This window comes from Onychostoma macrolepis, chromosome 10 (genome assembly GCF_012432095.1).
Source record: "Onychostoma macrolepis isolate SWU-2019 chromosome 10, ASM1243209v1, whole genome shotgun sequence".
Lineage (NCBI taxonomy): Eukaryota > Metazoa > Chordata > Actinopteri > Cypriniformes > Cyprinidae > Onychostoma > Onychostoma macrolepis.
The window spans coordinates 12,455,814-12,476,162 of record NC_081164.1 but is presented as its reverse complement, the minus strand read 5'-3'; the positions used below and the strand labels follow the sequence as shown (position 1 = coordinate 12,476,162).

General features: G+C 36.4%; 1 protein-coding gene across 4 annotated transcripts in view; it reads left to right on the top strand.

Annotated features, from left to right (window-relative positions):
* Positions 1–20,349, top strand: part of mtus2a (microtubule associated tumor suppressor candidate 2a) — a 75,467-nt gene that overhangs the window by 50,849 nt on the left and 4,269 nt on the right. For 2 of the 4 annotated variants that reach the window (XR_009273244.1, XM_058790394.1), the window contains exons 5-14: positions 2,845–3,006; positions 10,571–10,669; positions 13,966–14,240; positions 17,649–17,715; positions 17,813–18,027; positions 18,110–18,215; positions 18,300–18,373; positions 18,455–18,553; positions 18,639–18,758; positions 19,705–19,805. Coding sequence is in view for 3 of the 4 variants with exons in the window: in XM_058790394.1 (XP_058646377.1) it covers positions 2,845–3,006; positions 10,571–10,669; positions 13,966–14,240; positions 17,649–17,715; positions 17,813–18,027; positions 18,110–18,215; positions 18,300–18,373; positions 18,455–18,553; positions 18,639–18,758; positions 19,705–19,805 (1,318 nt within the window). In the remaining variant the exon portion in view is untranslated. Of the gene's footprint in view, positions 1–2,844; positions 3,007–10,570; positions 10,670–13,965; positions 14,241–17,648; positions 17,716–17,812; positions 18,028–18,109; positions 18,216–18,299; positions 18,374–18,454; positions 18,554–18,638; positions 18,759–19,619; positions 19,806–20,349 lie in introns of those variants that run through there. The other 2 variants (XM_058790395.1, XM_058790396.1) reach the window with 2 other exon arrangements.

Genomic DNA, 20,349 nt, shown 5'->3' with positions numbered 1-20,349 from the left:
TTCTCTCTTTCTGTGCCATCTAAATGTTGCTAGATGGGAAATAACCTTCTGTGCTGGAATAACATCTGCTCCCATAACATTTCCTCTGTCATTTTATAAGCCATGCCAATCCTTATGCTTAAGGTGAGCTCCTGCCTCCCAGATATTGTCATTCTGTTTGGATCCCTTTGCTTTCTATTTTCACTTCTATTTATGTCTCTCTCTCTCTCCTTTTCTCTCTAGTGGTCTTGTCAGCAGTGATTTAACCGACTAGCCTTCTTTTATCTCCTCCCCAGCCTATCATTTATTTCTCTAATAGTGGCGCCCAACGTGGGGTGCATTCCTATCCTCTCCTCCTTACTAACAATGTTTTCCTCCATCTCTTCTAAAATACTTTCTTTGCTTTCTTGTCCTGTCGCATTACATATGTCTCTACTGGCCAGAAGACCAGAGAAGAAGTGCTGATTGTTTGGTTCTGCCTGCTTCACAAGCTAATTTTTTTTTTCCCACACCAGCACTGCATTAAATTAATCTTCTATTATATTTGTATTCTCTTCTGGTGCATTGTATGATAAATTATTCAGCTCAAACTGAATTGTATATTTTTATTACTCATGTTGGCTGAGAATTTGTCTTTATTATGATCCAAATGTCAGCAGCATTTTAAATTCAGCATGTGTGAATTGCTTCACTGTATTTCCTGGGCCTTAAATCTGTGTGTGTATGTGTGGCTTTTTATTTTATAAAGCTTGTATTTCTTTTTTAAGAAAGACTAATGTGATCTTAGTCCATTTATTCCATGTTTGCCAGTGTATTTTTTCTAAACTAGACAAACATTTAAATCAAATTCATTTGAGATTTCTCTTAATTAAAAACATTAGTCAAAACGAGAAAAGCATAATGATATAAACACACCTGCAGATAATAGTTGCAGTATGCAAAAAGTATTTTGCCTGTGTGAATGGAAATGTTCAGTGAACTAGAGAGAGAGAGACAGAAGCTAAATCCCTTAGCGTTATAAATCAGACTGTAAATCCTGTAATGCTGTGTCACTACAATGCACTGCCAGTTATTTATGTCACAGACAGAATTTTAAACATTCAGAGAATATATTTCTAAATTTAAATAAAACTTTTGTTTTATTGTTTACTGCATTTGTCAAACTCAGACATTTTACCAAAGTTATTGAGAGATTTTATTTTATTTTACTTTATTTCATTTTATTTTATAGGACATATAAACTATTCTTTTAGGCTAAATCTTGCAACCTGTTATTTTAAAATGTTGAAATTATTTAGTTTTTATTAATTTTATTTAGTTGTTTATTTTTGTGTGCAAGCAATGTTTATTAATTAATTTAAATATAATATTTATTTAATGTTCATTTCTGAAAAATTACAAAATCATATAATTTTTCCAAATTTTGTAATTGAGATGCAAACTTTACAGACCTGTTTTCTGGTCATTTGCAGAAAAGGAAAATACATGATAAATGAGATAAATATTTTTTTTTCATATTTATTTTAATTAATTAATTAATTTGTTTTTATTACTAAATTTAAACCAAATTTGATATCTTGTTCATGAAAGTGATGCATATAGAATGTGACGCTTTCTACAGACGTTTAACTGTAGATATTTTAGGTGTGCAATGTGATCCAACCCACACAAGTATAATGCTCCCATCATTTGGGTGATTATGTAAATCCGGAGTGCTGATGAAATTGGAAAAAAATCTTAAGGATTGAGTCTCTGTGCTACTAACCCAGTTCCACACAATGCAGGCAGTTAACTGGTTCTCACAGAGATTTGGAAAATAATCCACCAATGAGCAACGAGGTTTATTTCCCAGCAGCCAATCAAACGTGTCTCTCAGCTGCTCTGCACCTTAACATCTCCTGCTGCGATAACTGGAGGGCTGTATAGCACTTCCTACTGTTTCCGAAGCTCCATCTCTACAGCCAAAACTCCGTCCCAGATCTTTACCCTAATCAGATCACCCTCAAACTGCATTTACCGCAGTATAGTCTTACCATAAATGAGAATAAGTGATTCTGTTAGTGTAGCTGTGTTTAATGGCCTTGGAAAGGCTATATATATCATGCTAACAAAATCTCTTTTAATTAATGGCAGTTGTTGGCTGCTGTCTCTAAATATCTCCTCAGGTTACATGGTAGTTATAAAATATGGTATTTAAAAGCACTTATGACAGTGTACTGTCAGCATTTCTGCATCTGTCTGCTCTTTTCTGTTCATGGAATCCTCTCTCAGCACTTCATAAATCAGAGCGATAACAGTGGCAGAGCAGAGTTCTATACAGGCTCCCGAGAATGGTGTCGCCTTACAGTCTGAAAGTAAGCTAAAGTAGAGAGGAAAGTGTCTTTCAAAGGACCCGTTATATAAAAGTACCTGTGTGATTTGTGAAATCGGCTATGGCTCATTGAATAGATGCTATGTCTTGGGTTTTTTTCTTTTACATGGCAAGCAATTCTCATTTTATTGCAGAGTTTGGTCTTATCAAGCCGGGCTGCGGTTATTGATCAAGCATAGAGTGGGATGAACGGCTGGTCTGGGTTCAGTTGTGGGGTTAATGAGCAGTTAGATGAATTCTCATCCACCACAGATGATGAATAATGTAATCAGGTAGAAACCAGGTGAGATGAGCGCAGTCTGATTTAGCATTCACAGTAAATCAGGGAACTAGACAATAATCCGCAGTATTCAGACTACTGTGTAATGCGCAATGAATTAAATGCAATTCAACTGATGAACATAAAAGTCCACTTACAGAGATTTTTAAAGTGATTTGTGTGGATGTGCTGTATTTTTGGTGATGAAGTTTGGCTCTTTTTGGGTTATTTTCAGGTCCCAACAGTGTAAATGATGAGCCGCCACCGCTTCACCGTGTCACCACGTCACCTCCTGGAGATGGATCCAGAGCACCGTGCCGTAACACCCCTCAACCCCCCAACACCCCTGCACCCACACGCCGCTCCCTGCTGCCCCCTCCTCGAAGCTCCCCCGTGGGTAAGTGGACCAAACCTTCATATTTCCAGCCATTATGCACTTCAACAAGTATGCACTACAAGAGGTATGCCCTAAGCAAAGCTAACTGCATTAGAATACAATGTGATCTTCAACCAGTATTACAAGAAGCTTGTGTTTCAAGAAGTTTTGCAATACTAGAAGTATTTGTTTCAGCTAGTATGCATTACATAAATATGTACTTCAGCTAGTGTAAACTATAAGGCCCCGATCAGACAGAATGCGTTTTTTGCAGTGAGAGTCGCCTTTTTAAAATTGTTTTCTACTGGCAGTGAGCGTTTTGCACGCCGTTTATGCACCCCGGGCTCTTCATGTTTTATCCGCCTGTTGCGTCTCGCGCCCTAAACGCACCGTTTTTTTCCATTGTCCAATCGAATGAATGGAGAGGTGGGCCTTCCGTTATGGTGATGAAAGTTTAAAAAGTCCAGAGTCTTTTTCGCGGGCTATCCGGAGCTGTATTTTTAAAAATGTTTTTGCTTATATGACAGTTTACTTAACAACAAAAACCAAAGATTTTAGAGCGCTCATGCTATAATCCTTTGATTTGACAGACAGGACAACTGATTTGGTGGTTGCCTTGCTACATAAAAACCGCAGCGCACTGCTCTTTTTTTTTTTTAAAGTCACCAAAAAAAAGACAGTGCTGTGCACCTCGTGTTTTCAGTCATTCGGTCTGATCAGGGCCTAAGAATGGACTTTAAATAGTTTTTATTAAAGGTTGCTCTCTGATAAGTATGTACTTCAGCTAGTATGCACTACAAAAAGTATGTTTCGATACCTGTACACAAGACATATGAACTTAGTATGCCAGTGTGCACTTTAATGAGAATGCATTATGAGTATGAAATTCAGCTAGTATGCATTTCAGTGAATATGACTTGGAAGAAGTATGCTTTATACAAGATCGAATTCAACCAGTATGCAGTACAAGTTGTATACACTACAACTAAAGTGATCTTTTGATGGCTAAAGAATATGTTAGCGCTACCCGAAGTATGTTTCAACTAGCATGCATTACACAAATATGTACTTTAGCTACTGTAGTATACGCTGTAAGAATGAGCTTCAGATAGTTTCACTATACTTTCTTGTAAGTATGCACACATATGGACTTAGTATGCTAGTATGGGCATCAAAAATAATGTACTATAATGCGTATGAAATTCTGCTAGGATGTATTTCAGTGAGTATGCATTACAAGAAGTATGCTCTAAACATGATTCATTCCAACAGAATGCACTACAATTAGAGTAGTCTCGCGTAGCCAGACCTTCAGACTGACGGCTGAACGTCTGGGAACTTTGGCCGTTTTGAATGGCCAAGGCCCGCCCAAGAGGCCATATGACTGACAGGTAAAGCAACCAATCACGTTTCGTTTTGTGCCGCGTAATGTTTAGGGGCATGGAAATGCCGCCACAATAACAGACCGATGTGTAAAACTCTGACATATTTTAAAGATTCTATGCCACGAACTTTAAATTTTTCACATACTTTTGAAAATCCAGCGTTTAGTTGATCCTGATAAGCGCTCATGGTCACAGTTGTAAACACGGTGGCTTTCTTCTTTTGTGAGGGGTTTTGGCGCCACTGCATTTTTGTTTTCAGGCGGAATGTTAAAGAACGCGACACACACATCTCCCGGAAATCCTGTATAATCTAACCAATCCGATGACGACTTTGAAACTCCTGAAGTGTTTCCAGCTAAGTGTGCCGAATGCATCAGACGTTCAGCCAGAGGTCTGTGGCCGTGATGTCTGAGGCTGAGACTACAATTAGAGTGACCTTCAAACGGTACTACAACAAGCATGTGTTTAAACAAGTATACACTACAAGAGGTATGCACGACTAGAAGTCTTCGTTTAAACTAGCATGCATTATACAGATATGTACATCAGCTAGTAAACACTTCATAGACTTCAGAAAGTTTACATTACAACAAGTTGCACTCAACTACAAGTAGTATGCTATAAGCAAATCTAATTGCATCCAGTACTACAAGAACCTTGTGTTTTGAAAGGTTTGCAATACTAAAAGTATGTTTCAGCTAGTATGCATTACACAAATATGTACTTTAGCTAGTGTACACTAAAAGAATGGACTTCAAATTGTTTCAAATTACATGTTGCTTTCTGATAAGTATGCATACATATGGACTTAGTATGCCAGTATGTAGTTCAAGAATGTGCTGTAATGGATATGAAATTCTGCTAGCATGCATGTCAGTGAGTATGCACTACAAGAATTATGCTCTAAACATGGTTCATTCCTTTTTCTTTTTTTTTTTATTGGAACATGGTTCATTCCAACAAAATGCACTACAATTACGCCTCTTTCACACAGAGATTCCAGAAAATACACGTGTAATGTGTTCTGAGAATCATCCCGGGATCGTTTGATTTTGGTTCATTCACACTGCCAGTGATTTTCCGGAATCTGTGCATATGTTCACACACAACCCGTAAAGATCCCATAAAGACATGTGACATTAGGATGTGATGTGTAATGCGACGCGTACCATTCCGTTAAGCTGGCAATTGATCTCGGCTTCAGCGCAGACAGTGAGGAACTCCCTGATCGCTGCTTCATTACAGTTTGCACATATTTTTTCATCAGGAACACTGATCTGCCTTCAAAACACCCGGTAAATGTGCGTCATCACTTCGACACACCCTTTACGGCATTGGTTCTGGCTTTTGTTCACACAGCTCATTCCGGGACTGAACCCGGCAATGTTACTAGGTCCCCAACCCGGGATCGGTCCCGGAATTAATCCCGGGACGTGTTTGCGTTCACAAAGAAGGCACTCCGGCAATTTTCCGTGACCAACGTGCAGTGTTAAAGGGGTTATAGAGTGATCTTGAACCAGTGCTACAACAAGCATGTGTTTAAACAGGTATGGACTACAAGAGGTATGCACTACTAGAAGTCTTTGTTTCAACTAGCATGCATTATACAGATATTTACTTCAGCTAGTAAACACTGTATAGACTTCAGAAAATTTACAAGTTGCACTCCAATAAGTATAAGCATTTCAACTAGTATGCACTACACTTTTTTTTGCTTGTTTCCTCATAATTCAAGTTGAATTTAGTTCAGTTGGTGCAACGAAAAATACAGAGGTTACATGCTTTCTCTAGTGCCAGAAGTGAACTGTCAAATGTCATGATGAATTCTCAGACAGTGGTTTCAGTTTGAAGGCAGACCTCCACTGATGCACCAACACACAGCTGAGAGTGTACTTGTTAGGCATAAGTAAACAGCACTACCTCCCTGTCCATGCCCTCTACAGAGTCATTAATCTCCTCTGCGTGTGTGAATAATGGGACAGTCCTGTTGGGGGGGACGTCGCATCCTATGTTTAGTCAAGATTGAAATGTAGACTTTGCCTTGAGAAGAAACACCCTTTCTCAGGAAGTAGGCCATCCAGACTCATTCATCTTAAGCCCAGAACATGGAAAGAGGCTTGTCTACTTTGTGTGTTGTGCACACCTATTGAAGCACATACTTTTTATAGTGCATACTATTTGAAGTGCATACTTCTAGTAGTGCATCCCCTTTCATAGTATGTACTTGTTGAAACACGTGCATGGTTGAGTACTGGTTGAAGATCACAGTAGTTGTAGTGTTTTCTGCTGGATTTGTTTAAAGCATACTTCTTGTAGCACATACTCATAGAAAAACATACTGGATGATTTTCATACTTATGTTGCATTCTTACAAAGGTGGACACTTTTTGAAGCAGAAACCTTTTGTAGTGTAGTTTGAAGTGAATAATTATGAGTGAATAATTATAATTGGAGTGCCAGTGTAAGAGCATTAACTCTTTATTTCTTATTGGTTATTCACGGTCACGTGGGTACAGGTGATCACTTCCGTTTTTTCTTAATTGTTTCCTCTGCCGCATTGTTTGTCAGGTTGGAAGGGGTGAGGAATGGGAACCAACTTTCTGCTGACCGTATTGCATTGGTCTAATTATGTTTCATATGCTTTAATAAAATTCGAAAGCAAGTTAATCGCCAGTCTTCCTTTGATGAGACAATGACCAAGGGCGAACGAGTCACGAACCCACTACCTAGCCTCTATGTGGCTATTGGATGCCACTAATAGCCAGTAATTGTAAACAATTTGAAGTCCATTACTTATACTAGCTGAAGTGCATATTTGCGTAATGCATATTAGTTATGGCATTGGAGAAAACATGCAACCTTCTGTATGCCAACTGAATTAAATTCAACCTGAATTATTAAGAAACAAGCAAACCAAATTGTAGTGCATACTAGTTGAAGTGCATATTTGCGTAAAGCATACTAGTTCTGCATCAGCGAAAGAATGCAACCTCTGTATTTCCGTATGCCAAATGGACTAAATTCAACCTGAATTATGAAGAAACAAAACTGTAGTACATACTAGTTGAAGTGCATACTTATTGGAGCGTAATTTGTTGTAATATAAACTTTCTGAGGTCAATACAGTGTTTACTAGCTGAAGTATAATGCATGCTAGTTGAAATAAATACTTCTTGTAGTGCATACCTCTTGTAGCGCATACTTGTTTAAACATGATTGTTGTAGTACTGGTTGATGATTACTCTAGTTGTAGTGGAATTAGTCTTTTTGAAAGCATACTTCTTGTAGTGTATACTAGTTGAATTTCATACTCATAGTGCATTCATATTGAATCACATACTAGCTGAAGTCCAAATGTTTTAAATTGCACACTTGGAGTAGTGCATACTTACTGGAGAGACATGTAATGTAAACTAGTTCATTCTTATGGTGTATGCTAGCTACATATTTGTGTAATGCATACTAGTTGAAAAAATACTTCTAGTAGTGCAAACTTGTTTAAACATGATTGTTGTAGGTTAAAGACCTCTTTAATTGTAGTGTATTCTGGTGGAATTAATCTTGTTTAGAGCATACTTCTTGTAGTAAATACTCATTACAGTGCATACTAGCTGAATTTCATACTCTTGCTTACAATCGCTTATTTATCTCAGCTCAATTAGGCCGATCATTAAGAAGCAATCATCCGATTAAAACAAGTGATGAACCATTGTGTATGTTGGTGACATTATGGAAGAGCCCATCCAATCAGAGCTCATCTGTGTCCATTTAACCAATCATTTTCCCCCTGCCTAAAGGATAATGAGGCTATTAAGATGCCCTCTTTCCTCCTCATCCTTCTCTTTTTTTAACCTGTCCCCCTCTCTAATGTTGTTATCAGTTCTGTCCCATTTTCAATGCCACATTTGCTGATCCTTAACCACAGCTCTGAGAGTCTATACTGTATCTCTGTCTGCGGCTCCCCTCTTTGTCATCCTGACAAAATCTCCAGCACCCTGGAGGGATAAAACGGCTGCCAGGGGCAGCTGGCACATCATGGACTACCAATCTAGGGTTAGCATGCTGTCTAGGTAGTGAGCAACGACAAAATTCATGAGACCCTGCTGCTGAAAACAGAATTTATAAAACAGCGGCTTTAGACCACCATACTTGAGTCAAACATCTTCACATGCATGCACCCACCCATTATGCACCGGTGTTTTTCATGCCGTAGGTGCTGTCTCAGCATGGGGGGGTGGGGTAACAGTGGGGTCCAAGGGAGGAGGGAGTCCATTGGGATTCTAGAGGGGTGTCTATGGCTGTCTGCTACATGTCGAAATGAGCTGGCAGTAATTAGGTGCCCTGGGACCCCTGTTGCAATGTGATGTTTGTGTGTGCGCTCTGTTAGGTGAAAGTAAGCCAAAAGCAGCAACCCCAAAAACATACGCACACCCTTCTGTTGTGAGATGGGAGATTTGAAACAAGCTCCAATCCCAGCAGCATCTTCAATCATTTCCTCTAATCCCATAGGCAGCATCTGTGTCTTCATATCTGTTCGGGTAACGTTAGGCGGTAAAATTAAAATATAGTAATTAATTTGTTATGAGGATATATACAATATTTATACTTGTATTCTAAAAGCTGTTTCTGTTAGTGCACTTTCTATCATAACAGTTCGTTTCGTTCAGCGTCACGTTTCGTGCGTGGAAATGTCGCCACAATAACAGACCAGTGTGTAAAACTCTCGGATGTATTTTAAAGATTCTATGCTGTGAACTTTAAATATTTCACATACTTTTGAAAATCCAGCGTTTAGTTGATCCTGATAAGCGCTCGTCGTCACATTTGTAAACACGACGGCTTTCTTCTTTCGTGAGGGGGTTTGGCATCACGGCATCTTTGTTTCCAGGCGGAACATTAAAGAACGCGACACACATCTCCCGGAAATCCTGTATTCAGCAATCATGTCTATGAATCTGATGACGACTTCGAAACTCCTGAAGTGTTTCCACTTTCGTGTTCAATATGCATCAGACGTTCAGCCAGCGGTCCGTGGGCGTGACGTCTGAGGCTGAGACTAATAAAACACCACTGATTAAACATGATAATTTTTTCAAGATTCATTGATGAATAGAAATATATATGTATTGTATGTATGTATATATATATATATATATATATATATTTGTGTGTGTGTGTGTATATTATATATATACATAGAAAGAGAGAGTGTGTATATACTCTTCATGAAGAGTTCATTTGCAAAAACAGATAACTCCGTTTTTAACAATTCTCAAAAATGTTTTTTCATTGTCCATTCCAATTAATCTCAATCAATCTGCAGTTGTATTTTGTTTTTGTTTTTTTGTTTTTTGACTAGGTTAAAAAATAACAAAAAAAAACAGCTAACTAACACAATAAGACACAATAAAAACATGACAACATAATAAAAACCATGATTTTTGCAAATAAACTCTTCATATATATATATATATATATATATATATATATAGTAACAGTACACTGTAAATTTCAATGTTAACGTTACTTGAAAAAATCTTGCAAAATTATTGCCTCAGAAAAATCTAGTTAAGGTTGCGCAATATATTCAGGTTTACTAAGACGACAATTTATGAATAATTGAATATACCAAGTAATATTAACTAGATTTATATTAGGCAATAATTTTGCAAGATTTTTTCAAATGAAGTGAAAAATTTAATTTACAGTGTAAAAATAGTAATATTTCTCCATTTTATATTATTATTTACATCAGGGTTATTTCTAGAACTATTCTCTTTTCTATTGTCCTGCTCTGACCACAGATCTGAGATTTGTGAGATGGAATCTTTTTTTTGTTATTATTATTTTTCTTTTTCATTTAATATATTTATACTGTATGCTCTGGTCCGCGAATGCCTGCAGCCTCTCAGAATGTCATTTCGTCCAGCCCGTGTGGCAGGCGGACCTTAGCAGCTGTGTTATTTTGTGGTTGGCTGCTTCTTATTGGAATCGATCCACAGACCGCTGAGACCATATTATGACTCCGTGGAAGAGGAGAGCGATACGAAAAGAGACGGAAAAGGGGGTGATGGTTAATGTTGTGAATGCATTCATGGCTTTGCACTCCTGTGTGTTCCCTGAGCGAATATCCTTTAATTCAGGTAACCTCCTGAGCACTGCCATTAACTCTTGTACCGATGTCTTTTCTTTATCCATAGCATCCCGTAAGGAATTCCAGAAGAGTTCTGATGGCATCCGATCATCTCTTTCCTCCCCAAAGAGACTCGCTGTAGTGTCTCCAAAACCGCAGTCTCCAGGTAACCAACCTGAACAAAGATCAACCCAAGATATTTCATTCCTTTCATAGCTGTCCCCTGCTGCTCTCCATTAGACGATGTCACACTGTTGGATAAATCTCATCTGAAGCTCATATCTCCACTGTAACCCTCTTTATTTTTCTCTCCATACACTCACAAACATAGAATGAGTGAGAACTTCATATAAGACGTAATCAGTTTGGCCACTAGGGCCAAGTGCAGTTGTCATGTTGAATTAATTGAAATAATACTCCGTATTCAGTTGCCCAATCTACCTCCCTAGGGTGCAAATTATGGGTTTTAGAGGGTCAGACACCCTCATTAAAGCTTGAGTTCTCCTGAAGGGCATTAAAAGAAAATGTTGGTTGTCTTGAAAAATGGTAACATACAGTGATAGGAGGCTTCAGAGTGTGTCTTGCCCTCTTGTTGTCATGGTCTTTCTGATGAGCAGGGAATCGACTATCTATCATCAGTTTCGCCCACCTTACTACCTGAAAAAGCAAATTTTATCTTTGTTGTCATAGAGACTGATTCTCAAGCTAAAGATTAAGCCACTTTAGGAGGCTGGTGGTTGGTTGGTTTGTGTATGTGTGTGGTGGACTGGATTGTGTAATGAATAAAATTAGTGCTGTCAATTAGGGGTGTAATGGTGCACAAATATGATGGTTTGGTTCACACCTCGATTTTGACGTCACAGTTCTGTATGGTTTCGGTACAGCAGGAGCAAAAAAACTAAACATAAATTGCTTCTTTTTTTAATTAAACAGTGGTTTACTGAACAGATTGCTCTTTCTTTAAATAAATGAAATATATAAAATTTTCTCAGGGATAAAAATCTACCTCAGCTTCTGCCCTAGGGAGACCTTTTACATTACTAAATTGTTACAATTAACAACAATGCCCAAACTTAAATTCAATTACTATTTATTTTTAACTATAATAATTAAAACTCAAATTAAAAAATTGAATGCAAACATGTTTTTAAATTAACTTCTAAATTATACAATTTCTATTTGTTGTTGAAATATAATTTACAGAGTGGCTGTCATAATTTGTTTCATAAAAAATTTATTTAAACATACATTAAATAATTAAGACATCACTAACAGGTAAAGTAAAATACAATGAAGTATATAGTCTAATATTTCGCAAAATGCTCTTAACTAGACTTCATTTCTCTAGCAAATAATGAGCTGTAGACACTGATGACTTGCCTAAGGTAAATTAAATGCTATGTGACATGTGACATGTTTTAATGACATCTTTCTGCGGTTGAAACGCTAATTGAGCGAGTACATGAGGGATGAGATGTTAATTCGTGTTTTTTTCACGTTAAAAGTAGTAATAAAGAGGCAGGGGTGATCACGCTCGCTCGTGCTCCTTGCTGCCGTTAGAACTGAAGTGTTTATACAGCAATCTGTCGCACCATGTCAAAGAGCACCAAAACGGCAATTATTGTCTGAATTTCCTGAAAAAATGTAATGATTTCATACAGAAAAACCCATACAGAAAATTTTCAGTACAAATACGTTTACCGTTACACCCCTACTGTCAATCGAAAATAACATTAATCACAAAAATTAACTAATTAATCACACATTTTTCCTGAAATTAATTGCAGTTAATCCAACACTAAAGTTTTTAAATATACTTTTATATTGCAATAATATAACATTTAATCTTCAAGTTAATGCGCCCTCTAGAAGCTTGCGTTCTGCAAGTGAACGACGCTTTATTGTGCCATCCCAAAGAGGTACAAAATCACTTTCACAGACTTTTTCATTAACTGTTCCCATCTGGTGGAATGACCTGCCCAACTCAATCCGAGCAGCTGAATCCTTAGCCATCTTCAAGAAACGGCTAAAACCACATCTTTTCCATCTTTATTTGACCCTCTAACTTTAGCACTTTCTATTCTAATTCTATTTTATCAATCTGTCTTCCTTTTATTTAAAAAAAAAAAACACACACACATACACACACACACTTGACCCTCTATCAATTGCAAATGTATTCTCTTAACTGCTAGCTTTTCTTGAAAAACTAACACTAGCCTTCTTTTTTCTATTCTACTATTCTATTCTATTCTATTCTAACCCACTAGGTTTCTTTTTTCTATATTCTATCTACTTGTTTTCTTTAAAAACAAAACAAAAAAAACAAAATAAAAAACCTTGCTACGTGTACTACGTTAGGCTAACCAAGACTTGTCATAGCACTTGCATGTTGTTGCTCTTTTGTTGGTTTTGATTGCTTCTATTGTCCTCATTTGTAAGTCGTTTTGGATAAAAGCATCTGCTAAAATGTAAATGTTAATCAAGGTTAATTCAAACCTTTGAATGCTAGTGTATCTCCACATTCCTATACAGTATGCCATCTCCACTGTACATAGGACAGCTATAGCTTGCAAAGATGTATACAGAGGTTAATTCAATACCTAATACGTCAGTATAAGCCACTGAAAAAAAATTTTTTGCTTGCCATTAACTAACAAATTGCTTTCACACTCAGCACCGAGGACAACAATGACTCCATCATAGCAATTAGCAGCTCTGAATCATTCGGCCTTTCTTCTGAAGATTAGTTTCTACAGTAATGATAGCTGTAAATCATGCTGTCATTCCATCTGGCTCAATGTGTTTATCAAATTCATCATGGAATGAATGCTAACACACAGCTGCAGTAGGAACAAAACATTAGCAGCTATTAGCATTAGCATGAATGTTTTGGGTTGCTTGCTCATCTTGAAGCACATTAGGATATACGGCTTGATTTTACATTAATGTAAAATCCTTTTATGCCAGTTTTTTAGCGGTTTGTCAAGTATACATTTATCTGCATAGCATAATAATTGATAATGTCTTTATGTAACTTCCATGAGGGCTTCAACTGACTTGGTGTAACTAATCTGTACATCCTTTTTAATCCATGCATTGTGAATTGGAAGTATATAACAATTCTTCCATTATTTTATTTGAACTATAAGATTTGATGTGGTTTGTTTTAGCCACTGTTCCATTAGCTTTGGGTCACATACCTCATTTTACATTACAATGAAAACAGTCTAGTCTTTGAATAGTCCCTTTGCTTTACTTATAGTGGATTCAAGTAATCCAGTTAGGTATAGAAATTATGGTAAAGCTTTATGTAAATTGTTTCATGGTTGTTAAGCGTGCAGGACTCCCTGGGGTGTCTTAGCTTTATAGAGGCCATTTTATTCACACAGGGCCGTTCTGAGATGAGTTTAATGAAATTGATTTTTTTAGTGCTTTTTCTCTTTGTGTTTCCCTCTTTAGTCCTTCAGAGGCAACAGAGGGCAACAGTGGCGGTCCGAGGCTCAAGCATGCAGATTTTGCCTCGTACTGGCTCTCCGGGCCCAGAGAAGAAAAAAGAAGAAGAGCAGAAGAAAGAAAAAGAGCGAGAGGAAGTAGAGAGGCATGAAGAGATGCAGCTCTTGCAGGGTCGCTGTGAAGAACAGGCCAGACAACTACAGACTCTTCAGACAGAACTAAAGAAAACCAGCATGAGACTGGAGGTCTTTGTGATCTGCACTCAGCACTTCTCCCTCAAGGTATAGTCAGCTAAAAATGTATTTGGCCAAACATACACATTCAATATTATTGTTACTTTACACATTTTAGAATTATAAAAAATCATCACAACTGAAATAAAACAGTTGTTTTATTTTATTCTATTTTATTATTTTTATTGTTCACAAAGTCATAAAAATTTATTATATTATTTTAATGGTTATATTATATTATATTATATATTGACACACTTTTTCATTATTATTACTTTATACATTTTAGAAAAAATCATCACAACTATAAAATAAAACAACTATTTTATTATTCAAAGTCATAAACACCTACTATATTATATTGTATTGTATTGTATTTTATTATATAATGACACATACTTATTTATTATTGTTACTTTACACATTTTAGAATTATAAAAATCATCACAACTATGAAATAAAACAACAATTTTATTTTATTATTAAAAGTCATGAACACATTATATTATATTATACTATATTATATATTGAAACACATACTTATTCGTTATTGTTACTTTACACATTTTAGAATTATAAAAAAAAATAAAACAGTTGTTTTATTTTATTCTATTTTATTATTTTCATTGTTCATAAAGTCATAAAAATGTATTATTATATTATTATACGTCCATGCTTATTCTTCATTACTACTTTACACACTTTGGAATCATAATAAAGTCATCAAGACTATGAAATAAATATATATTCTATTTTGTTATTTTCATTATTCATAGTAAAGTCATAAAAATGTCATCAAATCTATGAAATAAACTATGAAATAAAACAATTACTTTATTTTATATTATTTTTGAGAATTGATCATTCCAAAGATGCATTTTTCTAGTTTTTCAGCTAATGCAGTACGTTCTATTCAACATGATTCACAGTACACTAACTACATCCACATCCCTTGTGGTACAAACCCTGCGATCAAATAATTTGCTCAAGGGCACTGTGATTTTACGGCCTTCACATGTCACAACTACATGAAATGTTTGTGTTACCATGCCAAAGCCTCAACCACCAGGAATTCACTACCGTTTACTGACATACTGCCTCCTTCAACTGACAGATCCAGTGTATCTCAACCGCTAGAAACTGAGCACTCAACAACAACAAAAACAAAAGCGAAACACAAATAACAGCCTTTATCTAATCTGTTATAAATGTAAGGATGAGGTAACTGTATGCAAGACCAGACCGTTGAGTCAGTGTTTGCACACAGAATCTCAAGCATATCGCTGTCTCCTTAGGATGAATCACATATGTTGCCATCCATATTTGTAATTCGCTTTGGATAAAAGCATCTGTTAAATGAATAAACAATGTAAATAAAGACATTTTTAGAAGCATAGTGCCCTCTGCTGTCCATTAGTGGCTTTAAGATTAACAGTTGCTTCTGAAATGTCTCTGCATACTAACTTTACTAAATTTAAAGCGGTCAGTGGAGGTCAGAAACACAATGGCTTAAAATATAAATCCAAATCTAAAAACCTAATCTCCTCAACGTTCCAGCTTAATGCCCACACATACTACATTAATATTAATTGCATTCCTCTCCTCCACATGCACTCCTGTTGGTCTGTTTAGCAGTAAAAGCGTTTACATACAGAAGCGGTATGTCAGTAACCTGACAACTTCTCCCACGCCTGCTGACTCCAGCATGAAGCAAGACACATTTTATTAGTTTCTATAGTGCATGTGTTATTTCTAAGTGCTTTTCATAATCAGGGTGGTACTGTATACTGTACATTTTCTGTACTGTTAAGTGCACACAAGAGAGATAATGTTGCTGCGGCACTGCATCATTATTTCTTTGTTGTTTGTTGCTTACATTTACAGACTATCAGTCTATGTGTTTAGTTAATAATGTTTTTCAGTTTCAAACACAACACTGTTTGGGTTTTTATCATTTGATGTTATTTAGATTCCACCAAAGAGCAAAAAAACATTTTCTATGTATCCAAAAAAGGATTACATTACGCTTGTTGATTTTAATATGCACTGAGCACTTTTTTACACTTTGTAAGAATAAAGAAGATTGCTGTTATCTCAGCATGTAGTCCTTTTTTGGATACATTGCAAACGAATTTCAAGGATTGCGTTTTTTGCTCTTTGGTGGAATCTATAGTTGACTTGAAATTGTGTTATATGTGGATGGAAGCGAGTGCAAGATCCTCCTTTTTTTATTTTTTGATGTTATTTAGGTCATAAAAGTGATACTAAATGCAGTATTTTGTACTACGTAGTCAACACTAGTTAACTACAAAAGCAAGTATGCACTGAAAAAGCAAGTACGTTTTTGTGTAAGGGTACATTGGTACACTGTTTACAGTTGTGATTATTTAATTATTAATTTGTAAAACTATGTAAACCACGAAGTAATTGGTCATAATATACATTTCTAAATGTTATACTTGTATTTTATATTTATACTTGTACTTATATTTGTACTTATATTTACTTCTAAATGTTCAATACTTGATATTGTTGGGACCAAATGTCCCTACAAAAATGGTAAACCTGAAATCACTTCCATTTTAGAAGGCAGAAATAAACAGCTTATAAATAAATGTAATTATAATATTATTACAGTAAATATACATATTGATAATAAGTGTATATAAACAATGAAATAATCCAGAAATAAATCATTCATAAATAATGAAAATAGAAAAATGCTAAATAAATTGGGAATTAGGAAACAGATATAGAATTCAGTGGAAAATCCCCACCATGATTAAGAAAAGAAAAAAAAGAAAACATTTATTTGCGTAATATTGTATTTAGTTGTTAGTAATGGAGTGATTAGGACATAAATCTGGAATTCAATAGAAAATCTCCACTGTGATAGAAAGAAATTGAGTTTTATTTAACTGTTAATAGTGGATCTATGGTCTAATAGTGGACCCCACAAAGATGGCAATATCCAAAATCGTTGTCCTTGTGGGGACATTTTTTTACAAACAAGCTTGTAAAAAAGTTTTGAAAATCTAAAAATGTGGAAGTCTTTATAAAACATGGAAACCTAACAGGTGTGTGTCACGGTGCACACAGCAGGGAGGAACGAGGAACACAGAGACAAGGATAAACTTCAAAATAACAGTCTTTAATGAGGACATCAGGGCAGGGCAAGACAAGGCAAGGTTGACACAGACAGGAACACCGGGGAATAACGAGTAGACCAGACAAAATCTAACTAAACCGGCAGGAACTAAATACACATGACAATTACTGATAATGACTAAAACACAGCTGGACAAGACTAAACTAATAATCACACTTAACAAGGACAGGAACAAGACCAAATAAGGAAACAAGAGGTGGGAACACATGACACACACAACAGAGGACTGACAGTGTGTGTGTGTGTGTGTGTGTGTGTGTGTGTGTGTGTGTGTGTGTGTGTTTCAGAGTGAAAGTGCTGAGGAGAAGGAGAGAGAGTTGTCCCAGGAACTCAGTCGGATTCAACATGAAGTGGGTGAGTTCAAAGAGGTTTATGTGTGCCCATAAACTACTAAGATAAAGGCAGGTCTGCGTTATTTAAATCCATCCTCTCTTTTCCTTAAATTGGCCAGCCTTTAATGCAGCTCGCTGGGAGCGTCTTCAGAAGGAGAAGAGAGAGCTGGAGGAGTGTTTTGAGAGGGAGCTGAGAGAGTTACAGGTGCAGCAGGAGTCTGAACTCGCTACCGTAGAGGAGAACCTGAGATTACGGCACGCTTCAGACAGAGACCATCTCAGAGCAGAGCACCAGTCAGAGGTGGAGGAGCTGCACACACAGCACCAGGAACAGGTCAGATCGTCTGGCTGAGGATGGGGGAAATAAATTTGAGATAGCATGAATTTGAAGACTCAACTGTGTGTTTTGTGTTTAGATTGAAGAGTTGACTGCCAACCATGAGGCCGCCCTTGAAGACCTAAAGACCATGCACAACATCACAATGTCAACACTGCAGGAAGAGCATGCCAGGACCATGAGGGGTTAGTGTCTGATTAGTAATACCACTACTAACCAGCTGATAAAAATATGGAGAAGAACTAAAATTCTGTATTCATTTATCTTAGACTTAAGGAAAGCCCATGAGCAGCAAAAAGCCAGTCTAGAAGAGGACTTTGAGAAACTGCGCCTCTCGCTTCAGGTGATTGTTGAGTAAATCAAGGTTTGAGATTTTTGCAAATCATCCAAATAGATTCATCAGTAACAGTACCATTTCCTTTAGGACCAAGTGGACACTCTGACTTTCCAGAACCGGACTCTGAAAGACAAAGCCAAGCGTTTTGAAGAAGCTCTGAGGAAGAGCACTGATGAACAGATTGTGGTATGTTTCTTTAAGACATTTATAAAGGGATACTTGAATATAGGCACACGAACACTGAAAGTAAGTATTGTAAATGTATTTGCAGGATGCACTGGCGCCATATCAGCATATCGAGGAGGACTTGAAGAGTCTGAAGGAGGTTCTGGAGATGAAGAACCAGCAAATTCATGACCAGGAGAAGAAGATCTGTCATCTGGAGAAAGTGGTAAGCTCCAAATGAATAGGTGTGCAGGATAAACACACTGTTCAGAAGAATTGTGCAGTCTAGCGTGTTCCTGTATGCGGTTTAAAAATAAAGAGGAGGACAGAGGTTTCCCTCCACTCTGTCACAGAGAAAAATAATGCTGAAAAAAAAACCTGCTGCAGTAAAAAAGAAAGCAGTGCAGGTAAAAGAAAAACACCTGCTGAAAAAAAAAACTGCAAATAAATAAAACACCATTACATTAAACAATAACTATAAAAATGATAATAAAAATAATATAAAACTGTATCTGAAAGAAAGAAAATGTAAAAGAAAAACTGCGGCATAAAACAATGCACATAAAAGAAAAAGGCTCCAGGACAAAAGAAAATACAATGAAATATTTATAGTGCAGAATGTTAAATAATCATTCATTTCTATGATAAAATACCGATTTGATCTTATAGTGACATGCCACATTACATTCCTTATTGAAGCTCTTACGCAAATATCAAAAGATATTGTACAGAAGTACTTTACAAACCCTTAAAACTTCCAAAAAGATCACACCATAATAAACAATAAAGAAAGGAGATGAATTCATTTCTGAACAGGCATGACAAACATCAAGAGTGTTGTATATGATGTATGTTTTGTATATATTCTATACTGTGTTTAGAAAGTCCATTTTATTGTGATGTTATAGTATGTTATTTATGATTTGGATATTGAATCAGTTTCCACTTTACAACTTTTTTTTACTTCTTTTTCCCTTCAGCTCCTTTGGATGTTATATTATTTATGATGTGGAAATAGGGCATGCATTTTACTCCCTTTTCCTTTCAGCTTTTATGAATTCTCATTGTTTTTTTTCCTCACATGAAGCACGTTTCAGACCCCTGATGTCCAGGCAAGGGGAAGTTTGTGTAAGAATTTAATGTCGAGCTCTGTGTTCACTTGATTCTTCGAGCAGGCCCAAAAGAACCTGTATCTGGAGGAGCGGGTCCAGGTGCTTCAGCAGCAGAATGAAGACCTGATGGCCCGCATTGATCGCCATCTCACAGTGTCGAGGTAAATACAGTATTTGAATTAAAGTAGTTCACTTAAAAATTACAATTAGCTGAAAATATATTCACCCTCAGGCCATCCAAGATGAGTTTGTTTCTTCATTGGAACAGATTTTGGAGAAATTTTGCATTATGTTACTTGCAGTGAATGGGTGCCGTCAGAGTCCAAGCAGCTGATAAAAACATTACAGTAATCCATAACTAATCCACATGACTCCAGTTCATCAGTTAACATCTTGTGAAGTGAAAATCTAAGTGTTTGTTAGAAACAAATCCATCAAGACATTCAAAATACTAAAATATGAGTACTATATCCATAATATGGCTTTTTCCAGTTGATTCAGGAGAGAAATGCACAGATCAAGCACCATTTATAAGGAAAAACAGTTCAAAACCGTTCTAAACAAATATATCAGTGGATTTTGATGTTAGTGGACAACAGGGCATGGGCTTTTCCTTTTCCTTTTTGGAGGAAGTGCTATTATGGATTATGGATTCTTTTTTTTTTTTTGGCCAGAAGTGATGATTTAAAATGAAAAAAAAAAAAT